This window comes from Chiloscyllium punctatum, chromosome 5 (assembly GCF_047496795.1).
Source record: "Chiloscyllium punctatum isolate Juve2018m chromosome 5, sChiPun1.3, whole genome shotgun sequence".
NCBI lineage: Eukaryota > Metazoa > Chordata > Chondrichthyes > Orectolobiformes > Hemiscylliidae > Chiloscyllium > Chiloscyllium punctatum.
The window spans coordinates 119,632,329-119,651,819 of record NC_092743.1 but is presented as its reverse complement, the minus strand read 5'-3'; the positions used below and the strand labels follow the sequence as shown (position 1 = coordinate 119,651,819).

Genomic DNA, 19,491 nt, shown 5'->3' with positions numbered 1-19,491 from the left:
CTAATATACAGAAGGATCGTGGGGTGCAAGTCTATAGCTCTCTGAAAGTAGGAACACAAGTGGATCAGGTGGTAAAGAAAACATACTTGTTTGCCTTTCTTAGTAAGTTGGCAAGTCATATTGCAGTTGTATAAAATTTTAGCTAGGCTTCATCTGGAGTATTGTGTGGAGTTCTGGTTGTGAAATTATAGGATGTAGAACCTTTGGGCAATGTGCAAACATGGTTTAACAGGATGTCGCCTGGAGTAGAATGTATTAGCTATAAGGAAAAGTCAGACAAACCTGACTATTAATATGACAGCATCAGAAGCTGAGGCGGCGACCTGACAGATATATATAAAATTATGAGGGGCATTGATAAGGTGTGCAGTTGGAGTTCTTTCTCCCAGGTTGGAAATGTCAATGACTAGGAGGCATAGGCTTAAGGTAGGGGGTTAAGTTTAAAGGAGATGTGCAAGACAAGTTTCAGTTTTTACATAGAGGGTTGAAGGAGCCTGGAACATGCTGCTAGGGAAGTTGATAGAAGTAGACTTGATAGCAAAGTTTGACAGGCATATGGGCAGGGAATGCAGACCAAGTGCAGGCATACAGGATTTGTTTAGAATGGCATAATGGTAGACACAGGCTTAGTGGACAGAAGAGCCTGTTCCTGTGCTGTATTTTTCTATGTTCTATCAATATTACAGGAGTTCTCCTGTTGTGAGGGATCAGCCTTTACTTAAGAACTATACATGCCCCAGAAAGTTATGACAAATGCAACAATTTCTCGAAAGTCAGGTGGTGGTTGGCAACGAGTTATTGTTTTTACAAGGGTAACGTATAGTAGTGCAAATCATCAGTAATTTGAGCCAATATGCAAGTAACATAGTATCTTTTCCACACCATAAATAGTTGAAAATCAATGGTAATGTATGCACTAAATGGTATTTTCAATTGAAATTTGTTAAATACAACTATGAAAAAGCAAATTGTATTAAAATCACAATCTGCATTATTGCAGATTCATTTGAAAAATACAGGAAGAGGAGGAATCCAACTTTACAATGGTCATTCCAAAAATATGAGTCAATAAATGCTGACCCACAAGTTGGGTTGTATCCAACATCAAAAATCAAAAACAAAAGACTACTACTGAAATTATTATTGCATTCATAAAATTCTTTCACAACTATATCAGCACAGAATCAGTCAGCAGTGAAATTTCAGGTTGGCATGCTTGTAATCCCTACCATTTCCATACAAGGAAGCAATCTAACAATGAGATTAAACCTTGTTTTGTTTGTAACTTATAGCTAAAGTCTTGTATTGCAAATACATAAATGTGATGTCAATATACTTTGTATAAGAAAAGGATTTAACATATGAAAAGTTACCAGCATATTACGATTCATTACGATAATACCTTCATTTCAGCCTGAATTATTTTGCATTCTACTTACCTAAATAAGAATAATAAAAAGGAAAATCTCCTAGATGTGTTGAATACTGTGGTTGACTAAATAATCCCCCTGGAGGTTTATTCCAAATTAAACCATTGCGAGATATATGGTTAAGAATCCGATCTTGAATTATCTATCAAAAACATATATCGTTAGCAATTCTAACATTTTCTGACCCAATGACTATGGGGATGCATAATTCCCAAACAAATAGAATTAATGGTGATAAATTTTGCAAAATCCATTTGTCAGTTCCTGCTTATTTAGTTTCCAGAACAACTCCATATAAAGCACATTGATTATGTTTACACAAATATATTTAACTTCAAAGCAAGTACAATAAATATTGCAACATCATCCATGTTTGAAGATCATAGTTTACTTTATGAAAGCTAAAAGTACGCTACCACAATTAAATCTACAGTAAAGTAGCAAAAATAACAATTTAGGAGGCAATGAGCTTTCACTTTTGCCATGATGCAACTTAATCCTGTGTTTCAAGATAGAATCATAGAATCCCTATAAGCATGGAAGCAGGTCATTCGGCCCATCGATTCCACACTGCCCCTCTGAAGAGCATCCCACACAGACGCAACTCCCCACCCTGTCACTCTACATTTCTCATGTCTAATCCACCTAGCCAAAATATCCCTGGACACTACAGGCAATTTACCATGGCCAATCCACCTAATCTGCACAATTTTGGATTGTGAGAGGAAACCAGAGCACCCAGAGGAAACACACGCAGACATAGGGAAAATGTGCAAATTCCACAATTGCCCAAGGTGGGAATCGTGAACAAATCCCTGACACTATGAGCTAGCAATGTTAACCACTGAGCTATAATGCCACACCCAATATAGGCTATTATACAATTTGTTTTAACAGTCTAATAAGCAAAACACAAAGTCAAACTAAACCAGAAATTTCCAGACTCTATTCCCAGTATATTTAAATAAACTATTTATTTTAACTAGTGAAATAATTAGAAGGTAAAAATTTGGGGTGAGGGTAAACTGAAAGTTAAACCGCGTTCCTCACTGTTGATTGCTATCCAATTATAGAGACTTTATTTCTTTATGATTATAAGGGATGCATACAATCCTGGTAAGGCTAGAAGAAGACTGCAGTGAGCAATTGTCTTTCACTACTGCACTAATGCAGCCTTGGATTAAATATAATAATGCCGGTCATCTAGATGAGCTAACAAAAGCAAGATATTTCAGATTTCCAGCACCTGCACTAGGAACAGAAAACTTGGTGAGAAGATTTGTAGTGTAGGTTAAGGTTGTGGATGTAAGTTTGCTTGATGAGCTGGAAGGTTCATTTTCAGACGTCTCGTCACCATACTAGGTAAAATCTTCAATAAGCCTCCGCATGAAGCATTGGTGGCGTAACCCGCTTTCTATTTATATGTTTGAGTTTCATTGGAATCCAAGGAAACTCAAACATGTAAATAGAAAGCAGGTTACACCACCAGTGCTTCATTTGGAGGCTCACTGAAGATGTTACCAAGTATGGTGACGAAACATCTGAAAACAAACCTTCCAGCTCAGCGAGCAAACCTACATCCAAGAACAGAAAATATTGGAAATACTCAGCACATCAGACATCACTGTGGAAAGTGAAGCAAAGTTAATGCTTCAGATCGATGATCTTTCACCAGATCTGGTAAGAGGTTAAGATTCATCAAGTTTTAAGTAAGTAGAAATTGGGAAAGTGGTAGCTCTGTGGGGAATAAAAACAAATGGAAATGCCTGTGATTAAGTGGAAAATAGGAGTGATTAAGTGACAAATGGGATGATGGTGTGAGGTGAACACAACTGACAATAAAACAAGAAACTCCTAATTAATCTAGAGGTGGTGTAAATGACAACAGTAGAATCATTACCAACAGTTGCTATTTTAAAAAAAGCAGTCTATGCTGAATCACTGAAAGAGGAGGTGTTGCACTTTCAGCCTCATTAGATGCTGGAGTGGCAAATTAATATGACTGGTGGTTGGAAGATTAATGTATGCATGCAGTCTGAATGAAGTGTTCCACGCAGCACTCAACCAATCTGCATTTCGCCTTCCCACTGTGAAGACTGCTACATTGTGAACAGCAAGTATAATATCTGAGACTGAAACTACAAATTGATAACTGCTGTCCCTGCAAAGAATATTTAGGGTCCTACACAAGGAAAGATTAATTTACACATTAGTTAAACAATAGGATTGTCTTAAACATTCACCCTGTGAAACCCTCACAGCCAGCCTGTTTGGATCTGAGGTAATGAACTTTCTGTTGAGAATTACATTGCCTACCCAATTTTAACTCCTTACATTATGATTTTAACTATAAAGAATTCACACCAAATTTTTTTGTAAGCACATGCTTGTCACATGGTCTTGAAGAATAAGTGCTGTCAAATCCACTTGAGTAAAGTTTGGAAGGGCTGTTTATAGCATCAATGCAGTTTCAAATTTAAGTGGAGTATAATATCATTATTCTTACATCCCTGCCATCCCACACACTAAATCTAAGCTTTCAATTATTTGTATTTTGTAGTGATATTCCAGGAAATGATGTTGGATAGGCTTTCTACATTTACTATTTACATTACATTTACACTGGTTAAGTCAAAACTTCATTCGTCACAATTTTGTCACAATAAGCAGAAATTAATCTAAAAAATCAATTGCAGATAAAATGTCTATTTTATGCTGAAATCTTAGAGTTAAATAATTTTCCAAATTAACACCCTCAAAAAAAAAATACAAAGTTATTTAGAACTAGTTAAACATGCAGAAATACTTTATTACTAACAACTAGAAAAGTACAGAACAGATTTCATTGTTGGATTAAAGGATAAATTGGCATATGTTAAACCCATATTATACTCACTTCTAATGTAGTCAATACTATCCTCTCAACTGAAGAAAAATATGCTTCCCATAAGAATTGTGTCTGTTGCTTAAGTGCTAGGATTTTGTCATGGTTAATAGACCTTATTGTTGAAGGTATCTGTAAGACAAGACAATGAACAATAACCAATGCAGAAAATGTGTGCTAATCATTTAAACATTCTAATTGATGAATAAATCTCCATGTCAGTGAGAAAATCTGCAAATTAACATAACTGCACTAGTGAATGTGCAAGACGGTCATGCAACAGCTATACGCAAGTTAGATCTGTAACCAGAACGACACATAAGGCAATACAAATGCAGGAAGGATGCTCTCAATGACTGCGAAGTCCAGAACCCATGGCCATCGTCTAAGGAAATGGGATAGGTCCTTTAGCATTGAGATGAGGAGACATTTCTTCATCCAGAGCGTGGTGAACCTGTGGAGTTCTCTGCCACAGAAAGCAGTTGAGGCCAAACAGTGAATGGTTTCCAGAGGATTTAGACAGTGTTCTTACTTTATTCACTTGAGAGACCAAGGTACCCTTGGCTGGGCCAGCACTTATTGCTCGTCCCTGGTTGCCTTTGAAAGGTGGTGAGCTTCTTTAACCGCTGCAGTCCATTGACCCACAATGCCCTTAGGGAGGGAATTCCAGGGTCTGACCTTGCGACAGTGAAGAAATGGCAATATAGTTCGGGGCAACACAGTGGCTCAGTGGGTAGCACTGCTGCCTCACAGCGCCAGGGACCCGGGTTTGATTCCAGCCTTGGGCAACTCTTTGTGTGGAGTTTGCACATTCTCTCAGTCTGTGTGGGTTTCCTCTGGATGCTCCGGTTTCCTCTCAGTCCAGGAATGTGCAGGTCAGGTGAATTGTCCATGCTAAATTGACGATAGCGTTAAGTGAAATAGTCAGAGGGAAATGGGTCTGGGTGGGTTACTCCGGAGGGTCGATGTGGACTTGTTGGGCCGAAGGGCCTGTTTTCACACTGTAGGGAATCTCATCTAATCTAATTTCAAAGTCAGGAAGGGGAGTGATTTGGAGGGCAACTTGCAAGTGGTGGTGCTCCTACCCTTATCATTCTAGATAGAAGTGATCGTAAGTTTAGAAGGCATTATTTCAGGATCTTTGGTGAATTTCTGCAGTACATGTTGCAGATGGTACACACTGCTGATATTGAGCTTTGGAGATGTGGTGCCAATCAAGTGTGTTGCATTGTCCTGGATGGCATCAAGCTTCTTGACTGAAGTTGGAGATGCATTCATTCAGGCAAGTGGGGAGTCAGGAAGAGAGTTATCCACCACAGTATTTCAAGCCTCTGACCTGCTCTTTTAGCCATTGTGTTTATCTGGTGATTCCAGTTGAGTTTTTTGTCAATGGTAACTCTCAGGAGGTTGATAGTGGGGGATTCAGTGTTAGTAACGCCACTGAAATTCAAGCAGCAGTGGTTAGATGTCTCTTATTGGAAAAGGTGTCAGCATTTGTCCATCTCAACGTACTCTCAGCAGATGTGTAGCTGTTGGACTTATACAGTGTACAATCCCAACACTCCACAGGACTGTAAGGAGGCGGTATAGTGGGAGTATTAACATCAAGTAGGACTTCACAGATGTCAGAAGCCTTAAGGTTAAATGCTCCCCCATTCCCTGTGACGAACAGACGTTCCAGAATATCTCAGCTTTTGGTATTTACTGACCTATTTTTCTAATCAACCTGTTCAGAGATTTTATTACACACCTCTGGAGAAGATGGGACTTGAACTCTGGTCTCTTGGTCCAAGGGTAGGGATACTACCACTAGGCTACAAGAGTCTCCTGGTATGCACTGAAGTATCCACTGTGTAACAATTCAGGTGTGCACAGTTGCAAGAGCCTAGAGATCTCTTAAAGTTTCCTTTCTCAAGCAGATAGAACTTTTACTCTAAACAATTTATTGCAAAATAAATATTTCTCATTAATGAGACATGTCAAATAGCAGACACAGTGGCCTCCAACTAAGATGGTCCACAACAAACAAAACAGTAAAGGAAGTATGTCTAAAGGCTTAGGTCCTGGAAGTGGGTGGCTATGAGGTTTTCAGGTGACTCTCTGGCTCATCTAATTATACCCTCTTGCATTGGTGTTGAGGGGTTTCCTGGGCTATCTCAACATTAGGTCCCTTCGTCAGTGCAATCTGTGGAGGGCACAGCAAACAACCAGGATGACAGCCACATTGTCTCAGGATTATATTGCACAGTACTGCCTCAGGCAAATGGAAGTTTGAGCAACATTGTACTTTTTAGTTGGCATCAGTCTGTGGGTTCATTTCAGGGTTTGTCAGATGCAGACATCTATGGGTGCTCCAGAATTTAGGGAACATGACAGCTCTCTCGATAATGTATGCAGTTTACATTATCTGACTGACGTGGTCACAGATTGTCTGCATATTCATGGACTGGGAGATTTTCCTGTCCATGAACACTACTAGTTACTGATAGCCAGAGCACTTACATGGATACAATCAATTGCATCCTACACATGTGGAAATCCTGTAATTACAAGTCTGACTGCTCCAGCTGCCTGAATCACACCATCAAGGGGAAATTTGCCTGCTTGGTACCTTTCCTGGCCCCATTTCAATCTTGGAGGAATACTCCCAAGACTACATGCTAAGGGACACAATAAAAACTTGGGGCAACTGCTGCCAAGGCACAGTGAGGAAAGGCCATCGAAGGTCATTCCACCAAAGTATAATGAGGACCCATTTGGTTATCAGACTCTCTCATTGCCTCAAAATGAGTACAGTTCTAAAAAAGGTGCAGCATGGTGGCTCAGTGGTTGACAATGCTGCCTCACAGTGCTGGGTTTGATTCCACCCCATGTGCGACTATGTGGGAAGTTGCACATTTTCTTGGTGTCTGCGTAGGTTTCCTGCCACTGTCCAAATATGTGCAACTTAAGTAGATTTGCCATTCTAAATTGCCAATAGTGCCCAGGGATATGTAGGCTAGATGGATTAGCTGTGGAAACCGCAGGGTTATAGGGATAGGGCCTGGGTGGGATGCTCTTCAGAGGACTGGTATAAATTCAATGGGCTGAATGGCTTGCTTCCATTCTGGAGTGATTCTATTCTATTCCCTTTGGCAACCATACCCCTGCTGCTTCTGTTCCAATATCTTTACTTTCCTCTGGCTCTGCCCTTTGCTTTAGCCCCCTTAATCTGTGCCAGCTCTATTACCTTCTGTGGGATCTTTGGGATTATTTTAGCTCTCTGCATCTACATTGAACCTTGCTTAATCCCCTCAGCCTTGCCAACATCTTTGGACTGTGCTGACCTCTTTGAAGATATTGCCTTACAACAAGCTCAGTCACGATCTGTGTAAGCTTTGCATCATTCCCATCAATTCTAGTCCCATAACTAGCTTGCTCTGCAGGTACATCTCTATTAAAGGAACATTCCTGAACTAGTACTCGGCTTCACTCTGCAAATTCAGCTTGTGGCAGGAGGTAGCAATTCTCTCCTGAAAGCAAACAACTGGTTCCTGAGAATGCTTTTTTTTCTGGCTTTTTAGAAAAACTAGGAGTCATTTTCCCCTCTAAATAAAATAGCCTGGTTAGCATTTTGGCCCTCTGCCCTGTTAAAGCACAAGCCTATGACCTGCAAGGCTGCAGATGCTTATGCTCGGAGGGATGCGCAGTTTGTGGGTGGCACAGCAGTTAGCACTGCTGCCTCACAGCGCCAGAGACCCGGGTTCAATTCCCGCCTCAGGCGACTGACTGTGTGGAATTTGCACATTCTCCCAGTGTCTGCGTGGGTTCCCTCCGGGTGCTCCGGTTTCCTCCCACAGTCCAAAAAGAAAATGTGCAGGTCAGGTGAATTGGCCATGCTAAATTGCCCATAGTGTTAAGGGGTAAATGTAGGGGTATGGTGGGCTGCGCTTTGGCGGGTCGGTGTGGACTTGTTGGGCTGAAGGGCCTGTTTCTACACTGTAAGTAATCTATGGTGAGGCAAGTGGTAGAATTTGTTAAGATGGGAGGCCCATCTTGATGTCAAGACTTGGTGGAAGATTGGTGTCGTTGCAGAGATAGTGAGTGTGAGGTGTCACTTAAGGTGGCAGAGTAAAGAAGGGCACTGTCCTTTTTCAATTACTGGACATTCACTGAAGTGACTGGGACAGCTGCATCCAAGGTAGTAATCTCAGACCAGGCTGAGATGGTCTGATGTTGTGGCTTCCAATGCTGGTTCTGGAGGAACAGAAAGTCCAGCCTCTCCACCACCCCACCCAGCAGGAACTCCAAGACCGTGCCTACAAAGTGAGTGTCGATTTCACTTTTGTCAGCTATGCTCAGGCAAATGTCAGGAACTAGGCAGGGCAAACTGAATGTTTGTCTACATACACAATGATCGTAAGAATTGTATTGGTGCCAGGGTTACCAGTTTATTCCAGGATCTCCCATTTTGGTGAGTTGCTTTAAGAATAGCACTCGATAAGATGGGGCAAACGTTGGATATGACACTCACCAAGAGGGCTAAAATGTCAATTAACATGACAAGAAAACTTGTTTTCTTTAAATGCATTCACGGGATGAAAGTGTCACCAGCTGGGCCAGCATTTATTGCTCATCACTAGTTGCCCAGAGGGTAGTTAAGAGTCAACCACATTGCTGTGGTCTAGTGTCATATGTAGGTCAGACCAGAAAGGATGGCAGTTTCCTTCCCTCAAGGACATTAGTAAGCCAGAAGAGTGTTTTTTGACAATTAACAATGAATTCATGGACATCATTAGACTCTCAATTTCAGATTTTTTTATTTAATTCAAATTCCACCATCTGCCATGGCAGTATTAAAATCTAGTCTCCAGAACAGAATTGCAGGCCCAATTACACTGTACCTTTCTCAAGCAAACACACATCGGAAGAGACTAATCCCCTCCCCACACAAACCCTACTACCCATTCATGCATTCATGAACTGAAAGACCTTTAGAACTTTAAAAACTTATCTGGATATGGTAGCTACAGTTGTGAAAAAGAGGCAAATCCTTCCTTCTTACGCCTAATGACCTTTCCCTGAAGAGGTTGAACTGACCCTTCAACTCTTCAGCCAGGATCCATAGATAATGGTTGAACAATTGTAAAGGGCTTGGCTGTAGAAGTGTTTTCAGACAGTGTCAATGCATGCAGCATTAATACTGACTGTGAGATTTAGGCCTTTTTTTTGGGAAATCAATACTATATTTAGTTTATAACATGAGAAGAATGCAACAAAAGTTCATTCACATTTTAATTCATACAATATTTTATAAATCATCAGAAAAAAATGAAGTAATCTTCAAATTTGAAATCAGCTTGAAAATGGAAAAAGACATCAAAAATTATTCTCTATATATTAGGGCAATGACAAAATTTTGGCTAATTCAAACAATTTTCAATTCAAATCTAAACCACGAGAAACATCCTGTTCAAACATATCATACACCAACATTTCATAAATTAAAAGTTTAAATCTCCCTGCAATATATTGATTTGACTAATAGAAGACAGCACCTTCATGAATTTGCCTAATACCATTGCTAATATCTATTATTGAGAAGTCAAAATGTACCACCTCACTTACTGACAGTTGTATTTCCTTTATGTATTTGCATATATTCCACAATCCTATTAGTGCTTTATAGGATTCTCTTTGGTTATCTGGAACATGCCTCCTATTTTGGTGTTGTTTTGCAAATCTCATCATACAAGAGAATAATTAATGCATTTTCCTGTTTACTTGTTCATGGGACACAATTTTGTTAACATTGTTGGCCAGACTAGCATTAAAACTCTTGCATAATTACCCTCAATAAGATGGTAATGAACCACCATTATGAACTGCTGCAGTCTGAGTGTTATGCATACACCCCACATTGCTATAAGGGAGTATTGCAAGACTTTGAATGAACAACAAAGAAATAACGCCTATAAAATTTAATTTAGAATGAGACTTCAAGGGGCATTTGCAGGTGGTGGTGTTTCCACGAGTCTGATGCCTTTGCTTTTCTGGATAATGAAGGTTGTGGAATGTATTATTGAAGGAGCTTTGATGAGTTACTGCAGAGCATCCTGTAGGCACACGGTAGAGGGAGTGGAAGTGGACTCTGTGCAAATTAGGCTGGCTGCTCTGTCTTCGATCTTGTCAAATTTCCTGAGCTTTGCTTAAACTGCATTTCAAGGAGGAGGTAATGACTTAGTGATACTATCATCAGACTATTAATCCAGAAATTTAGCTAATGTTCTGGGACCTGGATACAAATCCCACCATGGCTAATGGTGGAATTTGAATTCAATAAAAAGAATCTGGAATTAAAGAGTCTAATGGTGACCTTGAATCCATTGCTGATTGTCAGGAAATCCTGTCTGGTTCACTGATGTCTTTACATGTTTTGGCCTATGTGCAACACCAGACTGATAGCAAAGTTGTTGGTTCATAACTGCCATTTGGACAATTAGTGATGGACAATAAATGCTGGCCAGAAGAATAGCAGGACACTCCTTGGTCTATCCAAATGTTGTTCTCTCTCTTTGGACTTTATCCCCAGCTATCGTTTACTCATTACACACTCAAACCCCTGCCCCCCCCTTCTATATATATATATAAGCCAATGTTTTCCTAGCTACTATCAATTCTGAGGAAGGGTCACTTGACCTGATTTCTTTCCTCAGATGTTGCGAGACCTTCTGAGCTCTTCCAGCAATTTCTGTTTTAGTTTCTGATTTACAGCATCTGCAGTTCTTTTGGATTTTTTAAAATATAAAGGATCCAGTTACTGGATATTTACAAAACAATTGTCTCCACAGAGTCAACATGAATTTATGAATGGGAAAATAGGTTTAACAAATCTGATAATTTTTTGAGGATGATAGTTGATTTTGATAAATTTCCCCACAGTAGGTTAGTAAACAAGATTGAAGCCCATGGGATTAGGGGTAACATACTCACACGGATTGAAGATTGGGTAACAGGCAGAAAGCAAATAGGAATAAATAAATCACTCTCAGGTTGGCAGGGTGTAACCAGTGGAGTATGTCAAGGATGAGTGCTTGGGGCCCAGCTGGTCCAAATCCAAAACAATGACTTGGATGTGGGAGGTCATTGTAATAATTTACATGATACTTGATGTGAATGAGAACTAAGAGGATGCAAAGAGGTTTTCAAGGTGATTTAAACAGGTTGATTTAATGCGCAAAAGCATATAGATTAAATATAACGTGGATAAGTAAGAGTTACCTACTTTGGTCGGAAGAAAAAAAGCAGCAAACTATTTCTCAAATGACAAGTGACTGGAAAATGTCAATGCTCAAAGAGACTCAGGTATCCTTATCTTAAGCTACTGACAGTTAGCATGCAGATGCACCAAACAATTTGTAAGCAAGTGGTATGCTATCCTTTATCATATGAGGATGAGAGGACAAGAGCAAAGAAGTCTTAATTCAAATGTGTAGAATACCTGTGAGACCACATCAGGGATTGTGCACGCAGTTCTGGTCCCATTGACTAAAGTGGAGATCAATTCTCATAGAGAGACTGCAGCAGAGGTTCAACAGATAGATTACTATAATGACTAATGCCACAACATAGTGGAAGTTAATTTAAAAAAATTCAAGACAGATTGATGGATTTTCTGTTACTAATATCATGATGAGATATGGGAATACAGCATTCAGGTAGGGCAGCTATGGTTTAGAATTATGAAGGCGACTTGAGGGGCAGAATGGTAAACTCTTTTTCCTATGTTCCATGATTAATAGAGTTGTTCAAGTACAACTTTCTTTCTGAAATTTGCACAAAGCACTTTTAATGATTTTCTATATTCAAAAAAATAATTTCACATTTAAAATCTAAAACCTTCCCCAAATTAATTGGTCTGTAATTGCCCAAGTTCCTGGCTCTCCTTTTGAAAATATGTAACACATTGATTACTCACTACCAGTGCTACAGCAGAACTTTTCCTTATCTACATGCTAGTTCTCCAAACGTTTCCTCGACTTCAAACTGTTTTAATAAGCTGTGCCTGTGAAACTTGCTAGACAATGCTTCGACAAATACAGAATCCATCTGGTTGCTCAACCAAGGGCCTGTTTTTCATCTATGAACTCAGGCAATTTCACCATCAGTTCATCCAGTTGAGCCCCAGTAATGGTTCAGCAAGGACAATCAGATAATGCTCTGGAACCTTGCTGATCTTCCTCACCTGTTCTGATATTGAGACATTCATGTAAATTATAAGATTCTTTCAACATGAGCAGATACAGACCCCGGAATTTTGTCATTATGGGACTGAATAACAGGCTATAGGTCTTTTGAATTCAACATTTTGCTATACAATCATTGATGATATAAATAAAAATTTGGAAACAATGTACATTTGCCTACAGTTTCTCTCTTTTCCTGTTCAAAATGGTTTAACATTAATTTTTAAAATATGAATGACGATAGAGCTAAATCCATATTGTTAAATATAACTCTCCTACCTGCAGCAATAACCTTTCATCCCCAACGACAATAGCTTGGTTCCAGTCAATTACTTCTGAAAATGGCAGCTCCCATCCATTACTTAGCATCACTGGAATACATGCAGCCTGTGATAGTTGTAATAGAATATGTACAAATATAGGTCAAAGATAAAAATATCTAAATAAGGATGCAAAATTTTAATGAAATATAGCATCTACAGTGAGATTTTAGACATGGGAACATTTTCACAAACCAGCCTGTGTAATATACATATTGTTGGACCGAAGGGAATCTAATCTAATCTAAAAGTGAAGCACTAGAAGTGCTGGAGAAACTCACTGAGCCTGGTAGAAATAGAAACAGGGTCAAAATATTGAATCCAATAGGATTCTTCTTGAGAATGGACTTATATATTGTTTTTTTTTCCTTCTTATTTGATAAACCTTTCATGGAGGACAAAATATGGAAGTAACAGATTCAATGTTTGAACATAAACATTTAACGCAGAAGAGCAGCACATTTTTACTCATTTGTTATGCAAAAAGAAGTCACAAGATATTCAATATCAAAAATGCACACATTTTGATAATTTATTAACCATCAGGTAAAAACTCTAAAGTTTGCCACTGAACAAATCATTAACAAATTCCATGACTTGCATGACTAAACAAATGAAAATAGAGTTCTGTAAAACAAAAGACAAAATAGAACAAAATGACAAAAGGTTTACAAGTTTCTAATTGTGATCATTTTATTACCACTTAGGGTTTTTAATTCATTTGTAGGATTTTGCATCAGTTAAATGAACACCAGCTATTAGCTTTTATTAAAGAAGAAAATAAAATAAATATGATGCTGTGCCATCTTGCATACAAGCTGATAGTTTGAAACCAACACTTAGGATTTGAGTGCAATTGAGCAGCAAGATTCCTGATGTTGTTGTTTCCCAGTAAGGTACTTCTCACTCTCTTCTCACTACCCTCACACTTCTCAATACCAAAGCTGCTGTGGAGAACTCTGTGCTGTCAGAATTTTGGCTGAGACACTTATTTTAATGCAGCATCACTTAGCTCCATTTCTTGGAGGTAAAAACAATGTTCACACTTCCTTGCTGAATGCTCAATTAATTTGTGAAAATATTTAGTTATCATCTTGAGAGGAAAAACTTGTTTGTATATTGTGCCTTCTGACATTGGAAATATATATCAAAGTGCTTTTCAGCTAATGTATTACTTTGAAGTAAAATCACTTATGTAAGGAAATGTGACACCCAACCTAACACAAAGGCCCCACAACAGCAATGGAGATGAATTACATGTTGAATCAGTACTTATTAAACTGCTTTGGTTAAATTGATTAAGGCTAAGGAAAAACAGCCTGATCATCTTCCAATAACACTATGGGGTATTTAGCAAAGAAATAAAAGACCATGGTTAAATATCCCATTGTGGTTCTGTGTCTCGTTTATACCATAAATATTTAATTCTAATGTCTAGTATTAACAAAACAATATCTCCCATTAATTATTGAATGTAGAGTAACAGAGATTAGGGGATTTACAATGGAGATTGAAGCAGAAGGGTAGAATTCAGAAATAGTCTAAGAGTTAACAAAAAAAAAAGCCACGATAAACCATCTATGGCCTGCAGCTCAACATAGAATAAGCAGAAAGTGGGCTGTCTTAACAAAGAAGTTTGAAGTGTACAACTGACTTTGATTCATTACAAATTGAGTGCCATAACTTTTCACTGGTTCAATGCCTTTCTATTGCCAAGACCAAGTACTGTTAGCCATACCTTACATGCACTAAGTAATCAATTAATCTAGAGCACCAAAAGATGCTATCTCATGATACAATACTGGTTACCCAAGGGAATATCTGAATTGTACTAGCTTTATTATTCATTCACTAGTCTTTAATAGGCTGCGTTTCACCCAGAACCTAAACTGGACAGAACTGTTGCCAACCGGATAAAAATATGAAACTTAAAATTGACTTAAATATCCTTTATTTAGCTTTGCTAATCACTATTTCAAGTATTTCATGCTCAGAAGGTTTAAAAAAAGTAAATAAGAAATATGTGGCGCCAGAATAGTTTAGAAATCACTTCAGCTTACTTGAGGTCCTCTACTACACTAACGGTGGTCAGACTTCATTGGAATAACTTCATATCTGAACTCATCCAATCCACTACTGTAGGTGTCCCATACTTTTTATCTTTGTTGGTTGCATGAATGTGTATTAGGGAATTTCAAAGGCCATGAATTAAGTTTAAATCTATATTGTCATTAACTTGCATCACAAGATGTTGGAACAGAACGCCGTGCATTTAATTTATGACTTATTTGTGAAAAAAAAAGTTATTTCTGAAAAAACTCAAATAGGATAATATAGGTAATATAAAACAAGAATAAATAGCCTCAAGAGTGAGTTTGAGGACTGGACAGCTAGACATCAGGATCACAGTTATACACTGCAAGGCTCTATTTGAGAAGATTACTTAGAGTCATAGAGATGTACAGCATGTAAATAGACCCTTCAATCCAACTCATCCATGCTGACTAACTATCCCAATCTAATCTAGTTCCACTTGCCAGCACCCAGCCCATTTCCTTGCAAATCTTTCCTATTCATATAGGTAAAAACAATGACTGCAGATGCTGAAAATCAAATACTGGATTAGTGGTGCTGGAAGAGCACAGCAGTTCAGGCAGCATCCAACGAGCAGCGAAATCAACGTTTCGGGCAAAAGCCCTTCATCAGGAATAAAGGCAATGAGCCTATTCATATACCCATCCAGATGCCTTTTAAATGTTGCAATTGTACTAGCCTCCACCACTTCCTCTGGCAGCTCATTCCATACACGTACCACCCTCTGTGTGCAAAAGTTGCCTCTTAGATCTCTTTTATATCTTTCCCCTCTCACCCTAAACCTATGCCCTCTAGTTCTGGATGACTCCACCCCAGGAAAAAGACTTTGTCTATTCATCCTATCCATGCCCCTCATGATTTTATAAACCTCTATAAGGTCACCCCTCAGCTTCCGACACTCCAGGGAAAACAGCCTATTCAACCTCTCCCTATAGCTCAAACCCTCCAATCCTGGCAAAATTCTTGTAAATCTTTTCTGAACCCTTTCAAGTTTCACTTCCAATAGAAAGGAGACCATTACTGCATGCAATATTCCAAAAGTGGCCTTACTAATATCCTGTGCAGCTGCAACATGACTGCCCAATCCTGTACTCGATGCTCTGATCAATAAAGGAAAGCATACCAAAATGGTTTCTTCACTATCCTATCTACCTGCAACTCCACTTTCAAGGAGCTATGAATCTGCACTCCAAGGTCTCTTTGTTCAGCAACACTCCTTAGGACCTTACCTGCTTATAAAAGGTTACGCACACTTAGTCTGGTTGAAGTTTTGAACCAGTGCAAAAGGATTAGAATTGGCCTTTGCCTTTATATCTTACCCAATGGGACCCTGAATGCAAGTATTTCCAGACAGTAAAGAAATACCTGCAATAAAATAGCATTTCTCACAATGACAGTATCCCAAAGCACTTTACGGCGAGAAGTTCTGTTGAAGTGCAGTCACAATTACAGGAAACAGAACAACAAACCTAGGCCATGCAGCTTTAACGAACAGTAATGAGTAAACAACAAATTGTTATTGCTCATGCAAACGATGTAAATATACACAAAAGTGTCAGTGGTCCTATATATTTTTCAACTCAAGATTATGTGGCACAGCATCATCTATATGTGCCATACATGAATTACCTGTAAAGCCTCCAGAAACCGGAAAGATCCCAATCTACGGCCACGTGGAACCAAACAGAAGGTGGAATTGTGTAACATTTCACGATAATCATATCTGGAAAAAATATGAAGAAACAGACTGTTTTAAAAAAAATACAATCAAATTGCAACACAAAAAAAGGTGTTTAATCATTTCAAAATTTTATTCTTGGCGTATGAAGATGCTCTAACCAAATGGCTTTCCAGGCCAGTACGAAGGCTAATTGGGAATCAGTATATGGGCCAGACCAGTCTGTGGATTTGAGAGGAGTCAATTAAAAAAAAATTCAAGTTCAAGTTCTGACTGCAGTGTCAGCAAAATATGTAGTTTGGTTTGGACATTGACTTAAGCTTGCTAGTCAATAATAAAGCTTCATAAACACATGCCATACTGATTAGATCTAACTGCTCAAATTTCAAAGAAATGTAGGATAAAATGCCATCAGGTTAATGAACTTCACAGTGCTCTGAGGCAAACTGCTTTTCTGTTATACTTGTTGTTTCTACTGAAGACCGGAGCTCTGCTCTTCCCAGTAACAACCTGAATCTAGACCACAGGAAAAGCAAACTCTTTAAAAGTTTTTAAAAACGTGGGCTCCATTCCCACTATGATTTACTCTTAAACCCATTCCCCCATCCTATCTGCTGCATATTAACCAACATTTTCCCAGCTACCATCAGTTCTGAGGGAGGGTCACTGGACCCGAAATGTTAATTGATTTCTCTCCACAGATGCTGAGTAACCTGATAAGCCTTTCCAGCGGTTTCTGATTTTGTCCCTTTTTTTTTACAAAGGTAAAGCTTTTTTTTTGTTCACACAGGTTAGGTAGAAGGCAGTAAGCCCATTTCCATTCAGAATAGAAAGCTATTACAGTAGTGTGAATGCACTGAAGACCCATTTTCTGGAACAAACCCATAGAACTAATTTACAATAGAAAGGTCACTAGATTAAGAGTGTTCGTCCCTGAGCAGATAAAACAGATTTTAAAAAATGCTGTTAGTTAAACACAAAATTGATTTCAAAGTGGAATTCTTTTTCAATTACCTGTATTTTTAGCCATCTTTTAAAATGCAGAGACACAGTTAGAATTGTTGTGTACTGGTTCAAATTATTTCAAAATCAAGTTCCATTCTATCAGGTGAACTTTATTCATCCAGAGAAGTCAGGAAAACGAGTGCCAAAAATTTCAGATTCAGTAATTTACTGAATAAAACCTACAACCAGCAGCATGCATTAATTTTGATGATTTCTCAATATGACAGTTATAGCCCAATATTCCAAAATGACAGAACCCAAAACAGCAGTTAACTACCTTCAGTTTCTATTCATGCAACCTTTCCACATTCCACATGAAGCATGATGATTATATATAGTGGATGAATAAGATATTCAATTTATCATTACTCTTTGAAACACAAGAGCAACATGACCGCCACAGCCAGGGGATATGTATGTGCTTGTTTCCCACCCTTTTCCGAACTTAACACAGTGGAATAAAATTAGTGTTGAAGCATTGGAAAGATTCAGCATCCGTTCTATATACTTTCCATTTGCTGGAAGATTGATGTGGTGGTGGGAAGTGGTTTTACTATTATACATCAGGTGCTAAATGTTAATGCAAACAACTTTTTTGCACTTTACTCAAACATTTGAGCCAATCAATACTTAAAAGCTCATTTCAAAGAACATGGAACTTTAAATCTAACAAATCAAAAATGGGCAGCATAACGGCTAGTGATGAAAATGAAAACTGAGAAAGCAAACAAAATTCTTCAAAATACAAGCTGTTCATTCTCTCAATCAATACTTTTTTTGTGAAGCTGAGTACTTACTACTTCAAGAATTAAACAAAGAACAAAAATAATTTACAGTCCAGGAACTTCGGCCCTCCAAGCCTGAGCTGATCCAAATCTTCTGTCTAAACCTGTCGCCCAATTCCTAAGCATCTGAATCCCTCTGCTCCCCATCTACTCATGCATCTGTCCAGATGCATCTTAAATGAATCTACCGTGCTTGCCTGTACTACCTCTGCTGTCAACATGTTCCAGACACCCACCACCCTCTGTGTAAAATACTTGTCTCGTGTATCCCCCGTAAACTTTTCACCTCTCACCTTGAAAGCATGACCTCTTCACCCTGGGGAAAAAGACTATCTCTATCTACCCTGTCTATACCCTTCATGATTTTGTAAACCTCAATCAGGTCTCCCCTCAATCTCCTTTTTTCTAATGAAAGCAAACCTAACCTACTCAACCTCTCTTCATAAATAGCACCTTCCATACCATACAACATCCTCGTAAACCAGCGACCAGAACCGTACATAGTATTCTAAATGTGGCTGAACCAATATCTTGAACAATTTTAACATGACCTGCCAGCTCTTATACTCAATATCCCATCTGATGAAGGCAAGCATACCATATGCCTTCTTGACCACTCTATCCACCTGTGCAGCAACATTCAGGGTACAATTGACCTGCATTCCCAGATCTCCCTGCTCACTAACTTTTCCAAAGGGTCTTCCATTCATTGTATCATTCGGTCTAGAATTAGACTTGCCTAAATGCATCACCTCACATTTGTCCAGATTGAACTCCATCTGCCACTTTTCAGCCCAACCCTCCACTCCATCTATATTCTCCTGTATTTTTTGACAATCCCTTGTGCTTTCTGTTACTCCACGAATCTTCGTGTCATCTTCAAACTTGATCATACCAACAGTGCCCTCTTCTAGATCATTTACGTATATCACAAACAACAGTGGCCCCAGCACTGATCCCTGTGGAACACCACTGGTCACCTTTCTCCATTTTCGAGAAACTCCCTTCAACTACTACTCTCTGTCTCCTGTTGCTCAAACAGTTCTTTCCCCACCTAGCTAGAACACCCT

The 19,491-nt window shown here is 38.8% G+C and overlaps 1 protein-coding gene across 1 annotated transcript in view; it reads right to left on the bottom strand.

The window, feature by feature from the left end:
• LOC140477399 (exostosin-1-like) overlaps nt 1–19,491 on the bottom strand; it is a 166,366-nt gene that overhangs the window by 24,019 nt on the left and 122,856 nt on the right. Inside the window, exons 2-5 of the mRNA XM_072571221.1 lie at nt 16,583–16,676; nt 12,819–12,926; nt 4,327–4,446; nt 1,440–1,572 (exon numbers count right to left, since the gene is read on the bottom strand). Of these exons, the coding sequence (XP_072427322.1) occupies nt 1,440–1,572; nt 4,327–4,446; nt 12,819–12,926; nt 16,583–16,676 (455 nt within the window). The remainder of the gene's footprint in view (nt 1–1,439; nt 1,573–4,326; nt 4,447–12,818; nt 12,927–16,582; nt 16,677–19,491) is intronic.